The sequence below is a fragment of the Lepidochelys olivacea genome, assembly GCF_965140295.1.
Source record: "Lepidochelys olivacea isolate rLepOli2 genome assembly, chromosome: 1".
Taxonomy (NCBI): domain Eukaryota; kingdom Metazoa; phylum Chordata; order Testudines; family Cheloniidae; genus Lepidochelys; species Lepidochelys olivacea.
The window spans coordinates 3,826,714-3,848,038 of record NC_140411.1 but is presented as its reverse complement, the minus strand read 5'-3'; the positions used below and the strand labels follow the sequence as shown (position 1 = coordinate 3,848,038).

Sequence of the window (21,325 nt, the reverse complement as noted above, 5' to 3'; positions counted from 1 at the left end):
AGTAGCCTGGAATTTCCCAAAGCTTTAACTATTACCCAGGACCATCTTCCTGTCTCCCAGTAGCTGTCTCCACTAGAACTCTGTCAGCTCCAAAAGTCACAGGAAGCTTAAAGGGCCACACCCTGGAGCAAAGGTTGACTGACCCTTCTAATCTTTCCTACCCATAAAGGGGAGAGTCTCCAACATACCATCTCTAATGGCAACTGAATTAGGGTGATCACCCATCCCAAATTGGGCAGGAGAGACCTGAAATACAGAGTTTGATTCCTGGTCCCAGGCTAAATGACTCCAGGATAACATTTGTCCCAAATTCCTTGTAGTGATGCTCCACAATGGACAGAGGCCCATAGGAAGCACCGCCCTTTTCCAGGTAGGGATGCTGAGGTGGTCCTTAGCGCCCCCTCACTATGAAGCCCTGCCCCCTGCTCCTCTTTCCCAGAAGGCCCTGCCCCCAGCTCGAGGCAGGTGAAGGGTCCCGGGTTCTCCAAAGCAGATCTGGCTTCTGGCCTCTCCAGTGGGTGGAGCTCTCTAAAACACAGGCTCTCCTACACTCTGGCCCCATTCTTCTCCTTTACTCAGGAGCCCCCGCACCGACGTCCCTGCTGGGGTCAGCCTTGTTTCAGGCTTGCTGCAACCCCTGTTCCTCTTTTTCCCTGGAGGCCCTGCCCCTGCCTCATCTCTTCCCACTAAGCCCTGCCCCCTGTGCCTCCACTACCCCAGAGGCTCCTTCCCCCGGCCAGGCCAGAGCCAGACTGTGGTAAGAGCCACCCCAAGAGCCCAAGCCGCTGTGAGGAGCCCCAGACTCTCCACCTTCCCTGGGAGTTCATCCTGGGGGGGGGCAGGGACCCAGGCTGGGGGCTCCTCACAATGGCTCTGGCTCCATGGACAGCTCTTACCATGGCCCGGCGCTAGCTTCTGGTCTGGAGAGGGGGTGGAGCCTTGGGTAATGAGGAGGAGCAGGGGGTGGGGTCCTGGGAGAAGAGATGGGGCAGAGGGTGGGGCAGAGGGTGAAGATGAGGAGCAGAGGGTTGGGCTTCAAGGGGATAGGAGAGGAATGGGGCGAGGTCACAAAGGGGACAGGACTCCTGCCTGTGTCCCACTTGTGCCTTTTGAAGAGGTGGTCACCCTACACTGAATGGGCTGGGCTGGGATAGGAGACAGCCGTGCCTCTGTGAGGGAGCTGAGGACCATTTCCACTCCTTTAGAAGCAGCTGGAGCAGCACAAATGGAGGAGGAGGGAATCTAGGCCGGAGCCTCTTGCCAGTACTCCTCTGTGTCAGACCCAGACTCACACATGCCGCTCTTTCCTGCCTTGGTGGGGAGTGGGCTTAGCAGGTGTACGGTGTGCAGAGCCATCAAAGGGGCTGCCCACATGGCTTCTCCTGGGACTGCTGCATTAATCATGTCTCTGACAGGATTCAGTCACGTGCACATGGCTGAGCACATAGGGGAGGGGTAGTATCTGAGCCCCTTGAATACGCCTGTCCACAGCTGGAGCAGACCTCCTGGATCACACAGATTCCAGAGCTCTCAGGAAGGGCCAGGACTCTGACTGCAGAGCAGCTCCGCAGATTTTTTCATGGCCCATGGATGTTTAGCCAGAGATGGGACAGTGACAGGCCAGGTGTAACGGGAAATGACATCCCTGTCCCTTCTCTTTATTAACTGTATCAGGAGAAATTCTAATGTCAGAGCAGCCACCAAAACGGCTCTCTATGGGCCAACATCCCAGCGGTCCCCTGGCTCTCCATGAACACAGTCACTTTGTAAATGCTGCTGTCTGCCTTGGTCTCCTTCCCCCAAGAGCGCTGTCCTCACTCACCAGCAGGTGGGAACGGCGACTATACCATTGCTTCAGGTCTCACACCACATCTGAACCTCTCTCTACAGAGTGTAGATCAGTAGCTTAAGCCACCTCGGATGTAAGGGTCTAGGATTAATTAGATGTGTGACAGTATTGACGTGAACTGTGACCGTATAGACCATTGTTGCAACCAAGGTCCTATAGTTGCACCAAATCTTGTACGAAGGAGGTCAAGTAGGTGTCTATGAAAAGGTTATGATTTGCTTGTTATGATTATGCTATCTGTATTCATGTATCATTTTGTATTTAATGTTATAAGTATTGGTTCTATACCTGTTTCAAATGTTGGCTCCTGGGGTAACGCCCACGAAGTAATCAGCCAGATATGCTGTCAAGGTTACTTCCTCACTCTGAACTCTAGGGTACAGATGTGGGGACCTGCATGAAAACCTCCTAAGCTTACTTTTACCAGCTTAGGTTAAAACTTCCCCAAGGTACAAATTAATTTTACCCTTTGCCCTTGGAATTTCCACTGCCACCACCAAACATTAACTGGGTTTACTGGGAAACGTAGTTTGGACATGTCTTTCCCCCCCAGATCCTCCCAACCCTTGCACCCCACTTCCTGGGGAAGGTTTGGTAAAAATCCTCACCAATTTGCATAGGTGAACACAGACCCAAACCCTTGGATCTGAGAACAATGAAAAAGCATTCCGTTTTCTTACAAGAAGACTTTTAATAGAAGTAAAGGAATCACCTCTGTAAAATCAGGATGGTAGATACCTTACAGGGTAATTAGATTCAAAACATAGAGAATCCCTCTAGGCAAAACCTTAAGTTACAAAAAAGACACACAGACAGAAATAGCCATTCTATTCAGCACAGCTATTTTCTCAGCCATTTAAAGAAATCATAATCTAACACATACCTAGCTAGATTACTTACTAAATTCTAAGTTTCCATTCCTATTCTGTCCCCGGCAAAAGCATCACACAGACAGCCCCAGACCCTTTGTTTTTCTCCCTCCTCCCAGCTTTTGAAAGTATCTTGTCTCCTCATTGGTCATTTTGGTCAGGTGCCAGCGAGGTTACCTTTAGCTTCTTAACCCTTTACAGGTGAGAGGATTTTTCCTCTGGCCAGGAGGGATTTTAAAGGTGTTTACCCTTCCCTTTATATTTATGACATATGCCATGTAAGATATCTGCAAAAATGCTATAATTTGCCAGATATGATCATTTTGTTTATATGTTTGTATCACCTTTGCATTCTGAGTTATAGACATGTATGTATGTCTGTATTTCAAACTGGTGCTCTGCTTCTGAGTGACAACCCCAGACTGTTCGGCATCAGCACTCCTAGCCTGCTTCATAGCCCATTAAGGACCATCAACTATACAACTGACCCATGGAGAGAAGGCAGTTCCACCTTGTGGCTCAGCAAGACATGCAGGGACATGCCTATGGACAGAACTCTAAGGTTTCCAAGCCATATGTTGGGCACCTTGTGTTTGAAACAAAGGAAGCACAGGCTGCACGGTAAGGGACTATAAAAGGCAGCTGCATCTTCTCCATTTTGTCTTCAATCCTGCTCCTTACCTCTGGAGGAACTTTGCTACAAACTGAAGCTTTGAACAATGGACTTGAATGACCCATCCAAGCTGTAGATGTACTCCAGAGACTTAACTTAAGCCAGCAGTTTATTTCATCACAGCTACAAGCCTGAAACAAGAACTGTGCACTGCATTTTGCCATTACTTTATGTAGTTGATTCCATTAAACCAATTTTAACGCTCATCTGTATTTCTCGCTTTTTATGAATAAACCTTTAGATTTTAGATTCTAAAGCAGAGGTGGGTAAACTATGGCTCGGGACCCACATCCGGCCCAAAGGACCCTCCTGCCCAGCCCCTGAGCTCCTGGCCGGGGAGGCTACCCCTGACCCCTTACCCACAGCCTCACCTCGCCGCCGGGGCAATGCTCTGTACGATGGAGCTGTGAGCTCCTGGGGCAGTGCAGCTGCAAAGACCGGCCTGACCTGGTGCTCTGTGCTGCGAGATGGCAGAGGCAGCATGGCCTGGCTCCAGCCGGGCGGCATGGCTGTAGAGCCTCCAGCCACCAGTGCTCCAGGCAGTGCGGTAAGGGGACACGGAGCAGGGGGAGTTGGATAGAAGGCAGGGGATTTCGGGGTGGTGGTCAAAGGGCGGGGGTGTGGATAGGGATTGGGGTGGGAACAGGAGGTTGAATGGGGGCAGGAGTCCCCCGGGGGGTGGATAGGAGATGGGGGCTGGGTCATGACCCTCTCCCCTAACCGGCCCTCCATACAATTTCCAAAACCCGATGCGGCCCCCAGGCCAAAAAGTTTGCCCAGCCCCTGTTCTAAAGGATTGGCAACAGCATGATTTGTGGGTAAGATCTGACTTGTATATTGATCTGTGTCTGGGTCTTGGTCCTTTGGAATCAGGAGATCCTTTTTTATTTTAACTGGGGTACTGGTTTTTATAACCATTCATCCCCAAAACGAGCGGAACTGGTGGTGATACTGGGAAACTGGAGTATCTGAGGGAATTCCTTGTATGACTTCTGGTTAGCCAGTGGGGTGAAACCAAAGTCCACTCTGTTTGGCTGGTTTGGTGTGCCTTAGTAGTAAGGAACCCCCCAGCTCTGGGCTGTGACTGAATTGATACTCTCAGTTGTGTCCCGCCAGAGACCACTTTGTTACAAGGTGGCCCATGTTTTTCATCTCCCATGTCACCAGCACTGGAGCCAGGTGATGAACTGACCCTTCACTTGGTGAACACCCTGATTATCGTTGCACGAAGGTGTTTGCTTTTCACGCTGTACACAATTGGGTTCATCGGGGTGGGACCAGCAAGTAGATGTAGCCCAGGAGAATCTGAAGCAAGGGAGAAGGGCCCTTCCCGAATCTGTGTATCACAGACAGTTCGATTATTGCTGTGTAGAAGAGCAGGACAGCACAGAGGTGGGAGACACAGGTGTTCAGGGCCCTGAGACACTCCATGGGTGATGCGATGCTCAACACTGTTTTGAGGATCATCACATAAGAGAGGAAGATGAGCAGCGAGTCCAACCCCAATGTTAAGTGTGCAACAGACAAGCCATAGATGCTGTTGACTGTGATATCTGAACAAGCCATCTTCATGACCTCCTGGTGCAGGCAGTAGGAATGGGAGAGGACATTGGTTCGACAGTATTGGAACCGTTTCAGGAGAAAGGGGAGTGGGAATATTAAGGCCACCCCTTTCAGCATAAACACCAGTCTCATCCTGGTTATTCTCTGTGGGGTTAAGATGGAAGCATATCTCAGCGGGTCATGGATTGCAACAAAGCGGTCAAAGGCCATCAACAAGAGCATGGAGGATTCAGTGCACTGAAGCAAGTCGATGAAGAACACCTGGGCAAAACAGGCATTGAGACTGATCTCCCTAACATTAAACAAGAATATACCCAGTGTCGTCAACAAGGTGGCTATCGATAAACCAAGATCTGTGACAGCCAACATGGAAAGGAAAATGTACATGGGCTCATGGAGGCTTGGATATGTTTTTATAATGAACAGAATGACTGAATTTCCTGCTATCGAAATAACATACATTAAGCAGAAGGGGACAGATATCCAGAGATGGACTTTTTCCTGCCCAGGTATCCCAGTGAGAAGGAACACTGCAGAGTTGAATTTGGTGTTATTGACAGCTGACATAATGGACTGGGCAGGTCACAGGAATTTTGAAATTTCCTTCCTGAAAGGAAAAAGAACAGAAGACTAAATTATATTTAACTAGACTTCTTTCTCCTCTCAGTACAAGTCTAGAGACTCCCAGGAGTTCAAGGAAGATCAGCAAAAATATAACAAAAGAAAATAACAACAAACAAAGAAAATAACAGAACGCCGCTAGCCGTCACCTTCACCCCCAACTAAAACCCCTCCAACACATTATTAAGGATCTACAACCTATCCTAAAGGATGACCCAACACTCTCACAAATCTTGGGAGACAGGCCAGTCCTTGCCTACAGACAGCCCCGCAACCTGAAGCAAATACTCACCAGCAACCACACACCACACAACAGAACCACTAACCCAGGAACTTATCCTTGCAACAAAGCCCGTTGCCAATTGTGCCCACAAATCTATTCAGGGGACACCATCACAGGGCCTAATAACATCAGCCACACTATCAGAGGCTCGTTCACCTGCACATCCACCAATGTGATATATGCCATCATGTGCCAGCAATGCCCCTCTGCCATATACATTGGTCAAACTGGACAGTCTCTACGTAAAAGAATAAATGGACACAAATCAGATGTCAAGAATTATAACATTCATAAACCAGTCGGAGAACACTTCAATCTCTCTGGTCATGCAATCACAGACATGAAGGTCGCTATCTTAAAACAAAAAAACTTCAAATCCAGACTCCAGCGAGAAACTGCTGAATTGGAATTCATTTGCAAATTGGATACTATTAATTTAGGCTTAAATAGAGACTGGGAGTGGCTAAGTCATTATGCAAGGTAGCCTGTTTCCTCTTGTTTTTTCCGACCCCACCCAGATGTTCTGGTTTAACTTGGATTTAAACTTGAAGAGTGGTCAGTTTGGATGAGCTATTACCAGCAGGAGAGTGAGTTTGTGTGTGTATGGGGGTGGGGGGGATGTGAGAAAACTTGGATTTGTGCAGGAAATAGCCCAACTTGATTGTCATGCACATTGTGTAAAGAGTTGTCACTTTGGATGGGCTATCACCAGCAGGAGAGTGAATTTGTGTGGGGGGTGGAGGGTGAGAAAACCTGGATTTGTGCTGGAAATGGCCCACCTGATGATCACTTTAGATAAGCTATTACCAGCAGGACAGTGGGGTGGGAGTAGGTATTGTTTCATATTCTCTGTGTATATATAAAGCCTGCTGCAGTTTCCACGATATGCATCTGAGGAAGTGAGCTGTAGCTCACGAAAGCTTATGCTCTAATAAATTGGTTAGTCTCTAAGGTGCCACAAGTACTCCTTTTCTTTTTGCGAATACAGACTAACACGGCTGTTACTCTGAAACCAGCAAAAATATAGTTTTGGATTTACACAACCAATAGGAAGATAGGCACTGCCAGACTGGATCAGATCAGCAGTCCATCTAGCCCAGTGTCCAGTTCCAGATGCTTCAGAGGAAGGTGGAAAAAGCCCTGCAATAGGCAGCTATGAGATAACCTGCTCCCACGGATAGTTTCCCCCTTATACCCATTAGACACATTTTTGATGTAAATCAAGAAGGATTAGATCTCTTCCAAGAGTTTTTAAAACCATCCTCACTGCTGTAATTGTATTTTCTTGTTATCCATATAAACATCCAGTCCCTCTTCGAATCCTGCTAAGCTTTTGGCCCCATTGATATCTTGTGGCTGGGAGTTCCACAGCCTACTTGAGAGCTCTGTGATTTTCAGTTGTGAATTTACCACAGACAACCTTTTTTGCCCTCTACTTCTGAGTATGGCCCATTATATGATGATGTATTTATGAACACATGGCAAGTGCATGGTGAAAACAGTCATTCTATCTATCTATCTATCTATCTATCTATCTATCTATCTATCTATCTATCTATCTATCTCATTTTCTCCAGTCCTGAGAGTCCAAATTAAGCTACTCCCTCCTTGCAGTACATGAGATAAATTCTTAGAGCCAAGATTTTAATTCAATAACTTTGACTTCAACTGTGTCATTCCAGATTTACATTTGTAAATTCAGTAAGAACTGGGCTATATTAACTTTCTCTTACCCAATACTCCCCTGTGATACACTCTGACCCCCAAGAATCCCTCCAACAGGTGCTGAAGTGCTTTGCCTGGCCAATGTTGACTGAATCCAGAAGATCTGATCAGACTACAGGCTTCTCCTCACACTCACAGGACCTGCATCCTCTCCCCATGCAAGGGTCTGTAGATATCTGGAACTTACAAGCTAACACAGAGGGCTACTTCACCTGTGTGGGGGAGAGGTTGGTGTCACAAATGACTGAATTGTGCAAACACTATGGTTGCACTAGTATCCACTTGAGTGTGCAAGTTACTTTAGCCAGGCTTGTGTCACTGTAGATAGGCATACATTACATATAACCACTAATACACTCCCCTTTCCTGTACCTCAGCTCTGCTCTGCTGAAATAGAGGCCAGTGGTTCTGTTCTCTCATGACCTTTTGGAAATTCTTGCACAGGTATTGCAAAGAAGTTCCGTTTATGACCCTGAACGTAAGTTTTAGATAAAGCTTCTGGTCAGTTACCGGGGCGGTATCATACAGTTGTTCACTGAACAAAGAGTTAATGGCAGAAACCCATTGCAAACAGTATGTTCAGAACTACTTTGTAAAACAAAAGCCATTAAGCAATAAAGCTGTCACTCCTCCTTCCTGTAGAGATTCCAACAACTCTGCTGCTGGCTTTCAATATTCATGCCAAGTCATGAAAGTTTGGTTTGCAATATTTGTATTACAATGAAAAGTTTAGCATAACATTTACACATCTGTACTTTAGTACACTCATGTCAACAAATTCTTTCCCCTCTGGTCTTTTTTCAGAAATGATTTCTCAGGTGAGAATAGAACTTTAAATGTAGAGTCTGTCATTTAAATGTCTTCACAAACTGAAAAGATTGCAATGTCTCAGCCCTCATTCAGTCACTTGTTGGCAAACAAAAATCCAGTAGCTGTCCTCTGTCCTTCTGTTAATAGCTGACTGGTTCTGCTCAGGTTCTGTTGTGTCAGTCTGTAGCCTTTATCTGCAGCATTAAGATTAATATTGAAAATACTCATTCCCTGAGCTCTCACTGTCTAGTATTTATATGATGGGTTCTTTCATTGGGACCCCCTTGGGACTGTCACATGATTTGCTGAGATTCCACTGAGCCTTACCCTTCTGCCAATATGGACACTCCTTAACTCTGTCTTCCTGAGCTAGACCCTCTTGGCTTCCTCCAGCACAGATCCAGAGATAGGGCCACACCCCTCTGCAAAATACAGACACGAGATCAGCTCCATTCTCGGAAGACTCGGTTAAAGGGACTTGCCTCAGCATCCCAGTGCACAGCCTTTCTGGGAGCCTGAACCCCAGATAAATTCATTGATGTTATTCACCCTCTTTCTCAAAGTAAAGAGAGATATACACAGACTGGTTGCCCCTAGGAAACAATTACTTACACTGGGTTTATTAATAAACAAAAGTGATTTTATTAAGTATAAAAGGTAGGATTTAAGTGATCATAAGAGATAACAGACAGAACAAAGTAGGTTACTAAGCAAAATAAAACAAACATGCATGGCTAAGCTTAATACGCTAAGAAATTGTTACATGTAAAATCACCCTCAAAGATGTTTCAATAAACTTCTTTCACGGAATATTCCTTCCTAGTCTGAGCACAATCCTAATCCGAGCCCAGCTGAGTCCTCTGCCACTGCACAGAATATCTGCAAATGTTAACAATTCACAGCCTTTATTCTTCACTTCACGTTTTAAAGATAGTGAAACTTGCCAACATACCCAGTTCCTGCTAGATGGGGAGCCGCTGACACCAGAGATCTTCACCTGAAACGACAAGGAGTCATCGGAGAGGTGGCATGGGCAGTAGGCAGTATCTGTTCAGACAGGGGAGGCTTTTATAGAGGCTCATTTTTATGAAGTATGCCTGCACATTCCCTTGGGGGCCACTTGGCCATCAGGGAACCTCAGGAAAGCTCACCAGCTTTAGTCCCCATCATGGCCCATGGCAAACTGCAGGAGGCCAAATCACAGGGGATGGGTGGTGGTGCTGCCTAACTAGACTGCAGCAAATGCCCTGTTGCAGGCTCCATTCCTGGAATCCTTGGGGGCAGGTATAAACCTGTTGAAATAGTAATAATAATAATAATAATAAACAACCCTATTTGTCCCCGGCACCTCCCTTTCCTGCATTACAAACTCTTGGTTCAGACCAGAGAAGGGAGATTCCACAAGGCTCCCCACATGGAAATTTACCTCAGATTGTTCCAGGAGGGGAGGTCCTGTCCCTTCTCCCTGAGGAATGAAATGGGGGACCCAGGATCCGCAGATCCCCAAAGTTATATACAGATCTCAATGATCCACTGGTAGCTAGGCCCACTCACCCACAATCTCTGGGCCTCTACAACCACTCCAGGACCCTCTCCAGCTCCCTTCTAGCACAGGTTCATCAGTGATGTGCTACCAGGGCCTGTCACAGCAGCCACTGCCCACGGGACTTGCTGAGGGGGGTGTTGTACAGGGTGGCAGGGGCTGCACAGAGATGGGAGGGCTGGTTAGAGTAGCTGAGGGGCACGACACCCCAGCCCTAGACTGGGCAGGAGGTTTCAATCTTTCCATGTCCAGAGTGCAGCCCGAGACTCCGTCAGTGCAACCTTCATTTATGTTACGAGGGAGAAGCAGATGAAAAGCCTCCAGTTTCGCTTGGGGATCCAGGCAGTTGCAGCTAGGCAGCATCATGGCAGCTGAGCTTACAAAGAAAAACTATCTGTTTTCTATGAAAACTCACCTTCCAAAAATGGATGAAAATGAAACATTTTAGTTTGGGTCAATTTTTTTCATGGGGGGGGACTCTGTTTTCCAGCCCAGCTGTAGCTCAAACCATGAGCCCCTGTGACTTCTACTACAGAACTATGCCCCGAGGGGGCAGCACTCTCCCTCCATCGGCTTCTTACACAGAGCAGCCCCTGGACGTCTTCTACGGTGGCTATGCCAGGTCTGTAACACAGGGAGCTCCTGGAAAAGGCTTGTCTGGAGCAGTCCATTCATCAATGGCACAATTTAAGAACTTAAGAATGGCCATATTGGGTCAGATCAATGGTGCATCTAGCCCAGTGTCGTGTCTTGTGACAGCGGCCAGTGCAGATACTTCAGAGGGAAAGAATACAACAGGGCAATTAACAAGTGATCCATCCCCTGCGTTTCCTCACATATTCTGGCAGTCAGAGGTTTAGGGACACCCAGAACATGCGGCTTGATCATTTTGGCTAATAGCTATTGATGGACCTGTCCTCTATGCACTTATCTAAACCTTTTTTAGACCCAGTTATACTTTTGGATTTCACAACATTCTTAGTTAATGAGTTCCTCTGGTTGACTGGGGGTTGTGTGAAAAAAGTACTTTTGTTGGTTTGTTTTAAACCTGCTGCCTACTAACTTCATTTGGGTAAGCCCTGGTTCTTGTGAAGGGGCGAGTAACACTTCCATGTTCACTGTCTCCACACCACTCATGATTTTATAGACTTCAACCACATCCCTGCTTAGTCGGCTTTTTTCCAAGCTGAACAGTCCAGGCTTTTAATCTCTCTTCATCTGGAAGCTGTTCCATCCCCCTAAACATGTCTGTCATCCTTTGCAGTATTTTTTCAGTTCAAATATATCTTTTTTGAGATGGGGCTACCAGATCTGCACTCAGAATTCAAAGTGTGGGTCTACCGTGGATTTGTACAGAGGCAATATGGTACTTTCTCTCTCATTATCTATCCCTTTCCTAATGGTTCCCAATAGGCAGTGAGTGCAGCCCCCCCCTTTGGGGAGGCTAGCCCCACCAGACCCAGCGCTTCTGCCTGAGGCATCCTGCCATGACCATGCCCCCACATCTTGGCGATCCCCAGTGCCTCCCCAGCCCCCAAGGCTGGAGTCCCTAACAGCACCCAAGTCCCCACGGTGGGAGAAGCCCCGGGTCAGCCAGAGCCCCCCTGCGCAGCCGCACCTGGAACCCTCTGCTGGGACCCTAAGCTGCCTCGTGGAAAAAGCTTGTGTCTTCTCATGGGGAAAAGAGAAGACTGAGAGGGGACATAGAATCATAGAATATCAGGGTTGGAAGGGACCCCAGAAGGTCATCTAGTCCAACCCCCTGCTCGAAGCAGGACCAATTCCCAGTTAAATCATCCCAGCCAGGGCTTTGTCAAGCCTGACCTTAAAAACCTCTAAGGAAGGAGATTCTACCACCTCCCTAGGTAACACATTCCAGTGTTTCACCACCCTCCTAGTGAAAAAGTTTTTCCTAATATCCAATCTAAACCTCCCCCACTGCAACTTGAGACCATTACTCCTCGTTCTGTCATCTGCTACCATTGAGAACAGTCTAGAGCCATCCTCTTTGGAACCCCCTTTCAGGTAGTTGAAAGCAGCTATCAAATCCCCCCTCATTCTTCTCTTCTGCAGGCTAAACAATCCCAGCTCCCTCAGCCTCTCCTCATAAGTCATGTGTTCCAGTCCCCTAAACATTTTTGTTGCCCTTCGCTGGACTCTCTCCAATTTATCCACATCCTTCTTGTAGTGTGGGGCCCAAAACTGGACACAGTACTCCAGATGAGGCCTCACCAATGTCGAATAGAGGGAAACGATCACGTCCCTCGATCTGCTCGCTATGACCCTACTTATACATCCCAAAATGCCATTGGCCTTCTTGGCAACAAGGGCACACTGCTGACTCATATCCAGCTTCTCGTCCACTGTCACCCCTAGGTCCTTTTCCGCAGAGCTGCTGCCTAGCCATTCGGTCCCTAGTCTGTAGCGGTGCATTGGATTCTTCCGTCCTAAGTGCAGGACCCTGCACTTATCCTTATTGAACCTCATCAGATTTCTTTTGGCCCAATCCTCCAATTTGTCTAGGTCCTTCTGTATCCTATCCCTCCCCTCCAGTGTATCTACCACTCCTCCCAGTTTAGTATCATCCGCAAATTTGCTGAGAGTGCAATCCACACCATCCTCCAGATCATTTATGAAGATATTGAACAAAACCGGCCCCAGGACCGACCCTTGGGGCACTCCACTTGATACCGGCTGCCAACTAGACATGATAACAGTTTTCAAGTACATAAAAAGATTGTTACAAGGAGGATGGAGAAAATGTGTTCTCCTTAACCTCTGAGGGTAGGACAAGAAACAATGGGCTTAAATTGCAGCAAGGGAGGTTTAGGTTGGATATTAGGAAAATCTTCTTAACTGTCAAGGTGGTTAGGCACTGGAATAAATTGCATAGGGAGGTTGTGGAATCTCCATCATTGGAGATTTTTAAGAACAGGTTAGACACCTGTCAGGGATGGTCTAAATGGTGCCTGGTTCTGCCATGAGTGCAGGGGACTGGACTTGATGACCTCTCGAGGTCCCTTCCTGTCCTTTGATTCTGCGATTCCCCAAGAACCTGAGATTTTTATATGTGCCATGCAGGATCCAGGGCAGCTGAGGAGGCAGTTGTTACACTACCCCCAGATGGTTATGACTTAGGTATGTTGCATCTTGTACAAAACATGATTTGTGAGGTGTCTGGAACAATTATGGTTTGCAGAATATGATGATCCTATTTGTGTGCATGTGTTATTTTTGGATCTGAATTTATGAATATTGACTATGTATCTCTATTTCAAATGTAGTTACACCTGGGTGACACCCACTAGGCAAAATGCTTCCAGTCTAGACAGCTGGTTGTGAAGGGCCTATTCAGGGTAATTGGCAGTTAGGGGAAGCAATAGGCCTGAGGAGAAGCTTATCCCCCACCTGGTGAGCCTTCCTGAGAACGCTCCAGACTGCGTATGGATAATGGATGCTATGATTGAGGCAGGCAAGGGCATGTGACCAGACCACATGTCACTAAACTCCATTTTGGTACTTGTATTTTCCCACTATATTAGGTGGGTTGTGACATCACCTTTTGGCCTCACTCCTCACACAAGACAACTCCTGGAAACACCCGAGGAGCAAAGACTGAACTGGGGGAAACGCTGGTCCCAGGCTAAAGGGATTTCTACCCTGTGTAGGGAAACTTGGTGGACTGCTTATACCATCAGTCAGAGTGCAAAATTGCTAATTCATACCCAATCTAACTTGTAGCTTAGGCTTAGTTTGTGGTTTTGTTAATTTGTTAGGTAATTGGCTTTGATCTGTTTGCTATCACTTATAATCACTGAAAGTTATTTTTGTCATTAATAAACTTGTTTTATGCTTTATCTTTACCAGCATGTTTTGAGCAACAATCAGTGGAAAATCTCAGCTCTTCGTACAAAGGCTGTTGCATCTTTCCCACATCAAGAGGAAAGTGACCTAGACTATGGAGCTTATGCTGTACAGACTCCTGTGCAGTGCAAGATGGTATATGTGGCACTACGCTCCATAATTTTCATCGAAATATTGCTCTAATATAATTTTGGCATAACTAAGAACTGGTTTATGTGAGATGGGTCAAGTAAGATAGCATTGGAAAGGTGACGATTTACTGAATGTGATTATCCTATTTGTATGCATGTAGCATTTCTGCATCTGAAGGTAGGAATGTTGACTATGTATCAGTTACAAAAGTGTTTGCACCTGGGGAACACCCAGAATAAAAAATGCAATCAGTCTCACTGGTTAGTCAATGAGCCATTTCACCTTCCTGGAAAGATTCCTGGGATGCTCCAAACAACCTTTGACACATGTCTGACACGTACTGGACTCCATCCTGGACTGCTAGTATTTTTGCACTAGGGGGTGGGGATCAAACTGGGAAACAAAGGATTCCCGCTATATGTAAATCCTATTTAAGGCTGGGGAGTGAGATAATCAGGGTTCTTTTTTTCACATAATCCCTCACCTCCCCCGCACCCCGGATGACTGCTGGAAACATCTAAGAAACAAGGACAAAGGGCAGGCTGGGAATCTGAGCCCAGGCTGGAAAAGGTGTCTGGCCTGTGAAAGGAATGCCTGGAGTTTTAAGCAGCAAGACAGAGCAGTTTGTCTTCAAGAAACTCTGCAACCTCCTTAAAACAACATTTAGGGTGAGAAATTACTATTTGCAGCCAGTTTCTTTCATGTATTAAGCTTAATTTGCATGTTTGTTTTATCTGCTCAGTAATCTGCTTTGATCTGTTTGCTATCCCTTATAATCACTAAAAAACTGGTTTTGTAGCTAATAGAATTCTTTTATTTTGTCTCAACCCAGTTTTTGGAATTTATAACGGGGGGGGCAGGGCGAGGAAAGGGCTGTGCATATCTTCCTCCACATTGAGAGAGGAGGTGAGATTTAATTAGCTTACACTGTACAGTTCTCTGTGCAGTGCAAGACAATACAAATTTAGGTTTAGGGGGCGTGCACTTGAGTGCTGGGCAATTCTTTAGCTTAAAGACTTCCATGCAGAGCTGATTTCAGTATCTGTGTCTGTCTGCAGCTGGATATGTCCCTACCTGTGTGTGTGCTCTAGGAAGCTTGAGGGCCATGTGCAGCAGGAAAGGATGAGGGAGCCCAGGCTGGTGGAACAGGCAGGCTCAGTGTAACTCCAGTACATCAGGTAGCACCCCAGAAGGTGGTGGGCAACCCATCACAGTATAATACTGTGTTATAATACAGCAAACATGCAAGGTCGGGAAGATGGGAAATTGACTGTTGTCTCCTGCCTGACTTTGAGTGGCTTAGGTAAAGCATTCAGGCACCTTAGTTATGTGTTTGGCACCACCTGCTGTCATGGTGGGTGATAGCAGGGCTTGAAGACACTGGCTGTGTCACCAACAAAGCAGCGTAAGATTGGCTAGTCCAGATGAAGGGTTAAGGGGCACAGCTGTTCCCATGGCTCCTCGACTGCACCCTGTCACAGCGGTCTGTGTTTCTCAGCTTCCTGATTTCATCAGTAATCTCCATGGAGTGCAGTGAGATTACTGAAGAAGCTGATTTCAGAGTAACAGCCGTGTTAGTCTGTATTCGCAAAAAGAAAAGGAGTACTTGTGGCACCTTAGAGACTAACCAATTTATTTGAGCATGAGCTTTCGTCCTCCTCAGCTACCCTGGAACCTGCATAGTGCATAATAAGAAGCAAAAACTTCCCTGAGCAAACCCCTCAACCAGCATCCAGTGTCTGGTGGCTGCAGCTGTGCCAGGGGAGGCTTAGCCTGTCCTAGATCATTATATCCGCCACTTATGGTTTTCAACATTCTGTTACTTTTTTTGACTGACTCTGCACACACTGAGGGGACGTTTTCAGAGAACTATCCACAATGGCTCCAACATCTCTTTCTTGTGGAGTGGTAAAGGATAATTTGGAACCATCATTTTGTATGTATAGTGCGGATTATGTCTATTGCTTTGTATTCATTGATAATGATTGTATCTGCCATTTTGTTGCCCAGTCACTGTTCCAAGATCTTTGCAGTCTGCTTTGGACTTAAGTATACTGAATAATTTTGTATCATATGCAAATTTTACCACCTCACTGTTTATGCCTTTTTCCAGATCATTTATGAATATGTGGAACAGCATATCACTAACTACCCCTCTCCATTCTGAAAACTGACCATTTATTCCTACACTTTGTTTTCCATCTTTTAACCAGTTACTGATCCATGAGAGCACCTTCCTTCCTATCCTGTGACAGTTTACATGGCTTAAGATCCTTTGGTGAGGGTCATTCTCAAAGACTTTCTGAAAATCTATATACACTATATCCACTGGATCCCCCTCTCAAAGAATTCTAATAGATTGGTGAGGCATGATTTCTCTTTCCAAAAGCCGTATCGACTCTTCCACAACAAATCATGTTCATGTATGTGTCTTAAAATTCTGTTTTTTTTATTATAGTTTCAACCAATTTGCCTGGTACTGAAGTTAGAATTACTGGTCTGTAATTGCTGGGATAACCTCTGAAGTCTTTTAAAAAAAAATCAGGATCAAATTAGCTATTTGCCAGTTCTCTGGTACAGAAGCTGATTTAAGTGATAGGTAACTTACCACAGTTACTAGTTTTGTCATTTGATATTTGAATTGCTTCGGAACTCTTAGGTGAATATTATCTGGTCCTGGGGACATTTACTATTTAATTTATCAGTTTGTTCTAAAACTTCTGTGATGGGTTGTCACCCCTGGGGTGCAGTCTGGAAGTTGGTGGAACCTCTGAGTCCCCTAATTTATCAGATCCCCACCCTTGCATACTTGCTTGAGTATAACCCCAGAATCATATGGTCTTGAACTGCACAGGGATCTATACAATGCAAACTCATTGATATAGGTCGATTTCCCCTTGATGTGTGAAAGACATGCAACAGCCATTGTTCACAGAGCTGAGATTTTCCCAGACACTTCACTCAAAACACACTGGTTATGATAAAGCATAAAACAAGTTTATTAACTACAGAAGGATAGATTTTACAGGCAGGGTCTTGGGGAAACAGATGGGGCAGAGGGTGAGGTCTCAGGGAAAGAGACGGAACAGGGTGTGGGGCCTCAAGTGGGAAGAAGAGTGGCAGGGGCATGGTCACAGAGGGGACGGGGATCCTGCCTGCATTGGTCCTGCTTTTGCCTTTTGAAAAGGTGGTCACCCTACACTGAATGGGATGGGCTGGGATAGGAGCTAGCTGTGACTCTGTGCGGGAGCTGAGGACCATCTCAACCCCTATGCAACAGATGGGGCAGCACAAACAGAAGGGCTGCGGAGGGGATGTGGGTATGAGTCTCTTTCCAGGACTCCTCTGAGTCAGACACTCACTCACACATGCATCTCGGCTCTGCCTCTGTGGGGAGTGGATTCAGCAGGTGTTCTCTCTGCAGAGACGTCAACAGAGGTGGTGGGGGGCTATGTGAATGGCTTCTCCTGGGTCTCCTAGCTGAAGGAGTAGGGGAAGGGTGGGTATTTGTGCTCATGGATCGCGCAGCACCCTGAGCACTCAGGAAGGACCAGAACTGTGACTACAGAACAGCTCTGCAGCTTTTCTCATGGCCCATGGATGTTTAACCAGAGACGGGACAGGGACAGGCCAGGTGTAATGGGAAACAACATCCACGTCCCTTCTCTTTATTGACTGTATCAAGAAGAATTCTGAGGTCAGAACACCCACTGATATGGATCTTTATGGGCCAAACTCCTACCATTGCCCTGGCTCTCCATGAACACAGTCACTTTGTAAATCCTGCTGCCTGCCTTGTTCGCCATCCTCCAGTGTGTTGTCATAGAATCATAGAATATCAGGGTTGGAAGGGACCTCAGGAGGTCATCTAGTCCAACCCCCTGCTCAAAAGCAGGACCCATCCCCAATTAAATCATTCCAGCCAGGGCTTTGTCAAACCTGACCTTAAAAACATCTAAGGAAGGAGATTCTACCACTTCCCTAGGCAACTCATTCCAGTGTTTCACCACCCTCCTAGTGAAAAAGTTTTTCCTAATATCCAACCTAAACCTCCCCCACTGCAACTTGAGACCATTACTCCTTGTCCTCTCCTCTTCCACCACTGAGAATAGTCTAGAACCATCCTCTCTGGAAACACCTCTCAGGTAGTTGAAAGCAGCTATCAAATCCCCCCTCATTCTTCTCTTCCACAGACTAAACAATCCCAGTTCCCTCAGCCTCTCCTCATAAGTCATGTGTTCTAGACCCCTCATCATTTTTGTTGCCCTTCGCTGGACTCTTTCCAATTTTTCCACATCCTTCTTGTAGTGTGGGGCCCAAAACTGGACACAGTACTCCAGATGAGGCCTCACCAATGTCAAATAGAGGGGGACGATCACGTCCCTCGATCTGCTCGCTATGCCCCTACTTATACATCCCAAAATGCCATTGGCCTTCTTGGCAACAAGGGCACACTGCTGACTCATATCCAGCTTCTAGTCCACTGTCACCCCTAGGTCCTTTTCCGCAGAACTGCTGCCTAGCCATTCGGTCCCATTGTCCTCCATCACCATCCCCTGACCCATTGCTCCAGGCAACATACCCCATCAGAACTGTGCTCTACAGCATGGAAATCAGTAGCTCATGTCATCTCGGATATAAGGGTCCAGGATGGAATATGTTGCCATTATTTTTATCTCTGGTGTCACCAGCACTGGAGCCAGGTGATGAACTGACCCTTCATTTGACAAACACCCTGATTATCCTTGCACGAAGATGTCTACTTTTCACGCTATACACAATTGGGTTCATCAGGGGTGGAACCAGCAGGTAGATGTAGCCCAGGAGAATCTGAAGCAAGGGAGAAGAGCCCGTCCAGAATCTGTGTATCAGAGACAAGCTGAACTCTGGTATATAGAAGAGCAGGACAACGCAGAGATGGGAGACGCAGGTGTTCAGGGCCCTGAGGCACTCTGTATTGGACGTGATGCTCAGCACTGTTTTGAGGATCATCACATAAGAGAGGAAGATGAGCAGCGAGTCCAACCACATTGTAAAGAATGCAACAGATAAGCCATAGATGCTGTTCACTGTGATGTCCGAACAAGCCTTTTTCATGACCTCCTGGTGCAGGCAGTAAGAATGGGAGAGGACATTGGAACGACAGTATTGGAACCGTTTCAGGAGAATGGGGAGTGGGAATATTATGGCCACCCCTCTTAGCACACACACCAGTCCCATCTTGGATATTCTCGGCAGGGTTAAGATGGAAGCATATCTCAATGGGTTACAGATCGCAATGAATCGGTCAAAGGCCATCAACAAGAGCACGGAGGATTCAGTGCACTGGAGTGAGTGGATGAAGAACAACTGGGCAAAACAGGCATCCAGGCTGATCTCCCTAACATTAAACAAGAATGTGCCCAGTATCGTTGGTATTGTGGCTAACGATAAGCCAAGGTCTGTGACGGCCAACATGGAAAGGAAAATGTACATGGGCTCATGGAGGCTTGGATTTGTTTTTATAATGAACAGAATGACTGAATTTCCTACTATCGAAATAAGATACATTAAGCAGAAGGGGATAGAGATCCAGAGATAGACGTCTTCCTGGCCAGGTATCCCAGTGAGAAGAAACACTGCAAATTTGAATTTGGTGTCATTGACAGTTGACATAATGTACTGGGCAGGTCCAAGGAGATTTGAACTTTCCTTTCTGAAAGGAAAAAGAACAGGAGACTCAATGATAATTAGTAAGGCATTATTCTGCTCTCAGTGCAAGTATATAGACTCCCAGGAGCTCAAGGAAGATCAGCACAAATATAGTCTTGGATTTACACCACTGATAGGAAGATAGGCATTGCCAGGTTGGATCAGACCTGCAGTTCATCTAGTACAGTAACCAGTGGCCAGTTCCAAATGCTTCAGAGGAAGGTGGAAACAGCCCTGCAAGAGGCAGCTATGGGAAAACCTGCTCCAAAGGAAAGTTTCCCCCTGACACGCACTAGTTTGAGATATTTTGTGGTGTTAATCAGGAAGTTTTATTGCCCCTCCAATTTTTTTTTAAATAGTCCTCACTACTGTAGCTGGATTTCCTGGTTATGCAGATAAGTATCCAGAGGAAGTATCAAAGAGGAATCCTGCTAAGCTCTTTGCCCCATTGACATCTTTAGTCTGGGAGTGACACAGTCCACTTGAGCACTGTATGATTGTATAATTGTGACCTTACCATAGACACCTTTCTGGCCCTCCACTTCTGAGTGTAGCCTATTGTATCAAGACAGTGGGTAAATACATGGCAAATGCATGGGAAATATGGTCATTGTATTTATCTGTCCTGAATTGAAGCTATATATAAATGTATTTCATTGCCTCATTATGTATATTTTTTTAAATTTTCTCCACTCCTGAGAGTCCAAGTTATGCCACTGACTCTTTCCAGCACATGGGATAAATTCTTAGTGACAGGTGCTTAATTCAATAACAGGGACTTTAACTATGTCACTCCACATTTACTTGGTAAATTCTATCCAAACCGGGCTCTATTAACTTTCCCTTACAAAATGCTCCAGATGATATTCTGACCTGCAAGCTGAGATGCTTGGCCTGGACATTGTTGACTGATTCCAGAGATTTCAATCATCCTACAGGCTTCTCTTTATTCTCAGATGACCTACATCCTCTCCCCATACAAGGGTCTGTAGATATTTTGGAAGTTACAAGCTGACACGGACAGTAACTTCAGCTCGGCAGGGCAGGGATTTGTCCCACACATTCATTGATTCATAGATTCATAGATACTTAGGTCAGAAGGGACCATTATGATCATCTAGTCCGACCTCCTGCACAACACAGGCCACAGAATCTCACCCACCCACTCCTGCGAAAAACCTCTCACCTATGTCTGAGCTATTGAAGTCCTCATATTGTGGTTTAAAGACTTCAAGGAGCAGAGAATTCTCCAGCAAGTGACCCGTGCCCCATGCTACAGAGAAAGGCAAAAACCCTCCAGGGCCTCTTCCAATCTGCCCTGGAGGAAAATTCCTTCCCAACCCCAAATATGGTGATCAGCTAAACCCTGATCACATGGGCAAGATTCACCAGCCAGATACCCAGGAAATAATTTACATAGGTTAATAGTGCAAACAGTGGGTTTCAACTAATATCCAGCTGAGTGGGCAAGTTACCTCAGCCATGTGCATGTGACAGCTGATGGGCATAAATTATTTAAAAGGATTATAACACTCTCCTTTCCTGAACACCAGCTCTCCTCTTTGCTGAAATACAGACCAGCAGTTTTGTTCTTTAATGACTTTTTGGAAAGTCTTGCCCAGGTACTGCATTTATTGTGTGCCTGGCTCTGAATATAAATGTTTGAAACAACTTCTCATGAGTTTACCAGGAGACAGTATCA

The 21,325-nt window shown here is 46.2% G+C and overlaps 1 protein-coding gene across 1 annotated transcript; it reads right to left on the bottom strand.

Annotated features, from left to right (window-relative positions):
- Positions 1-4,654: 4,654 nt before the first annotated feature.
- Positions 4,655-19,587, bottom strand: LOC311514470 (olfactory receptor 51G1-like; the record flags this gene model as incomplete). Its single annotated transcript, XM_084617034.1, has 3 exons — positions 4,655-5,527; positions 9,346-9,390; positions 18,667-19,587. 3 exons carry the CDS (start codon positions 19,585-19,587, stop codon positions 4,655-4,657), a joined length of 1,839 nt encoding a protein of 612 aa, XP_084473160.1.
- Between the last annotated feature and the right edge of the window lie 1,738 nt (positions 19,588-21,325).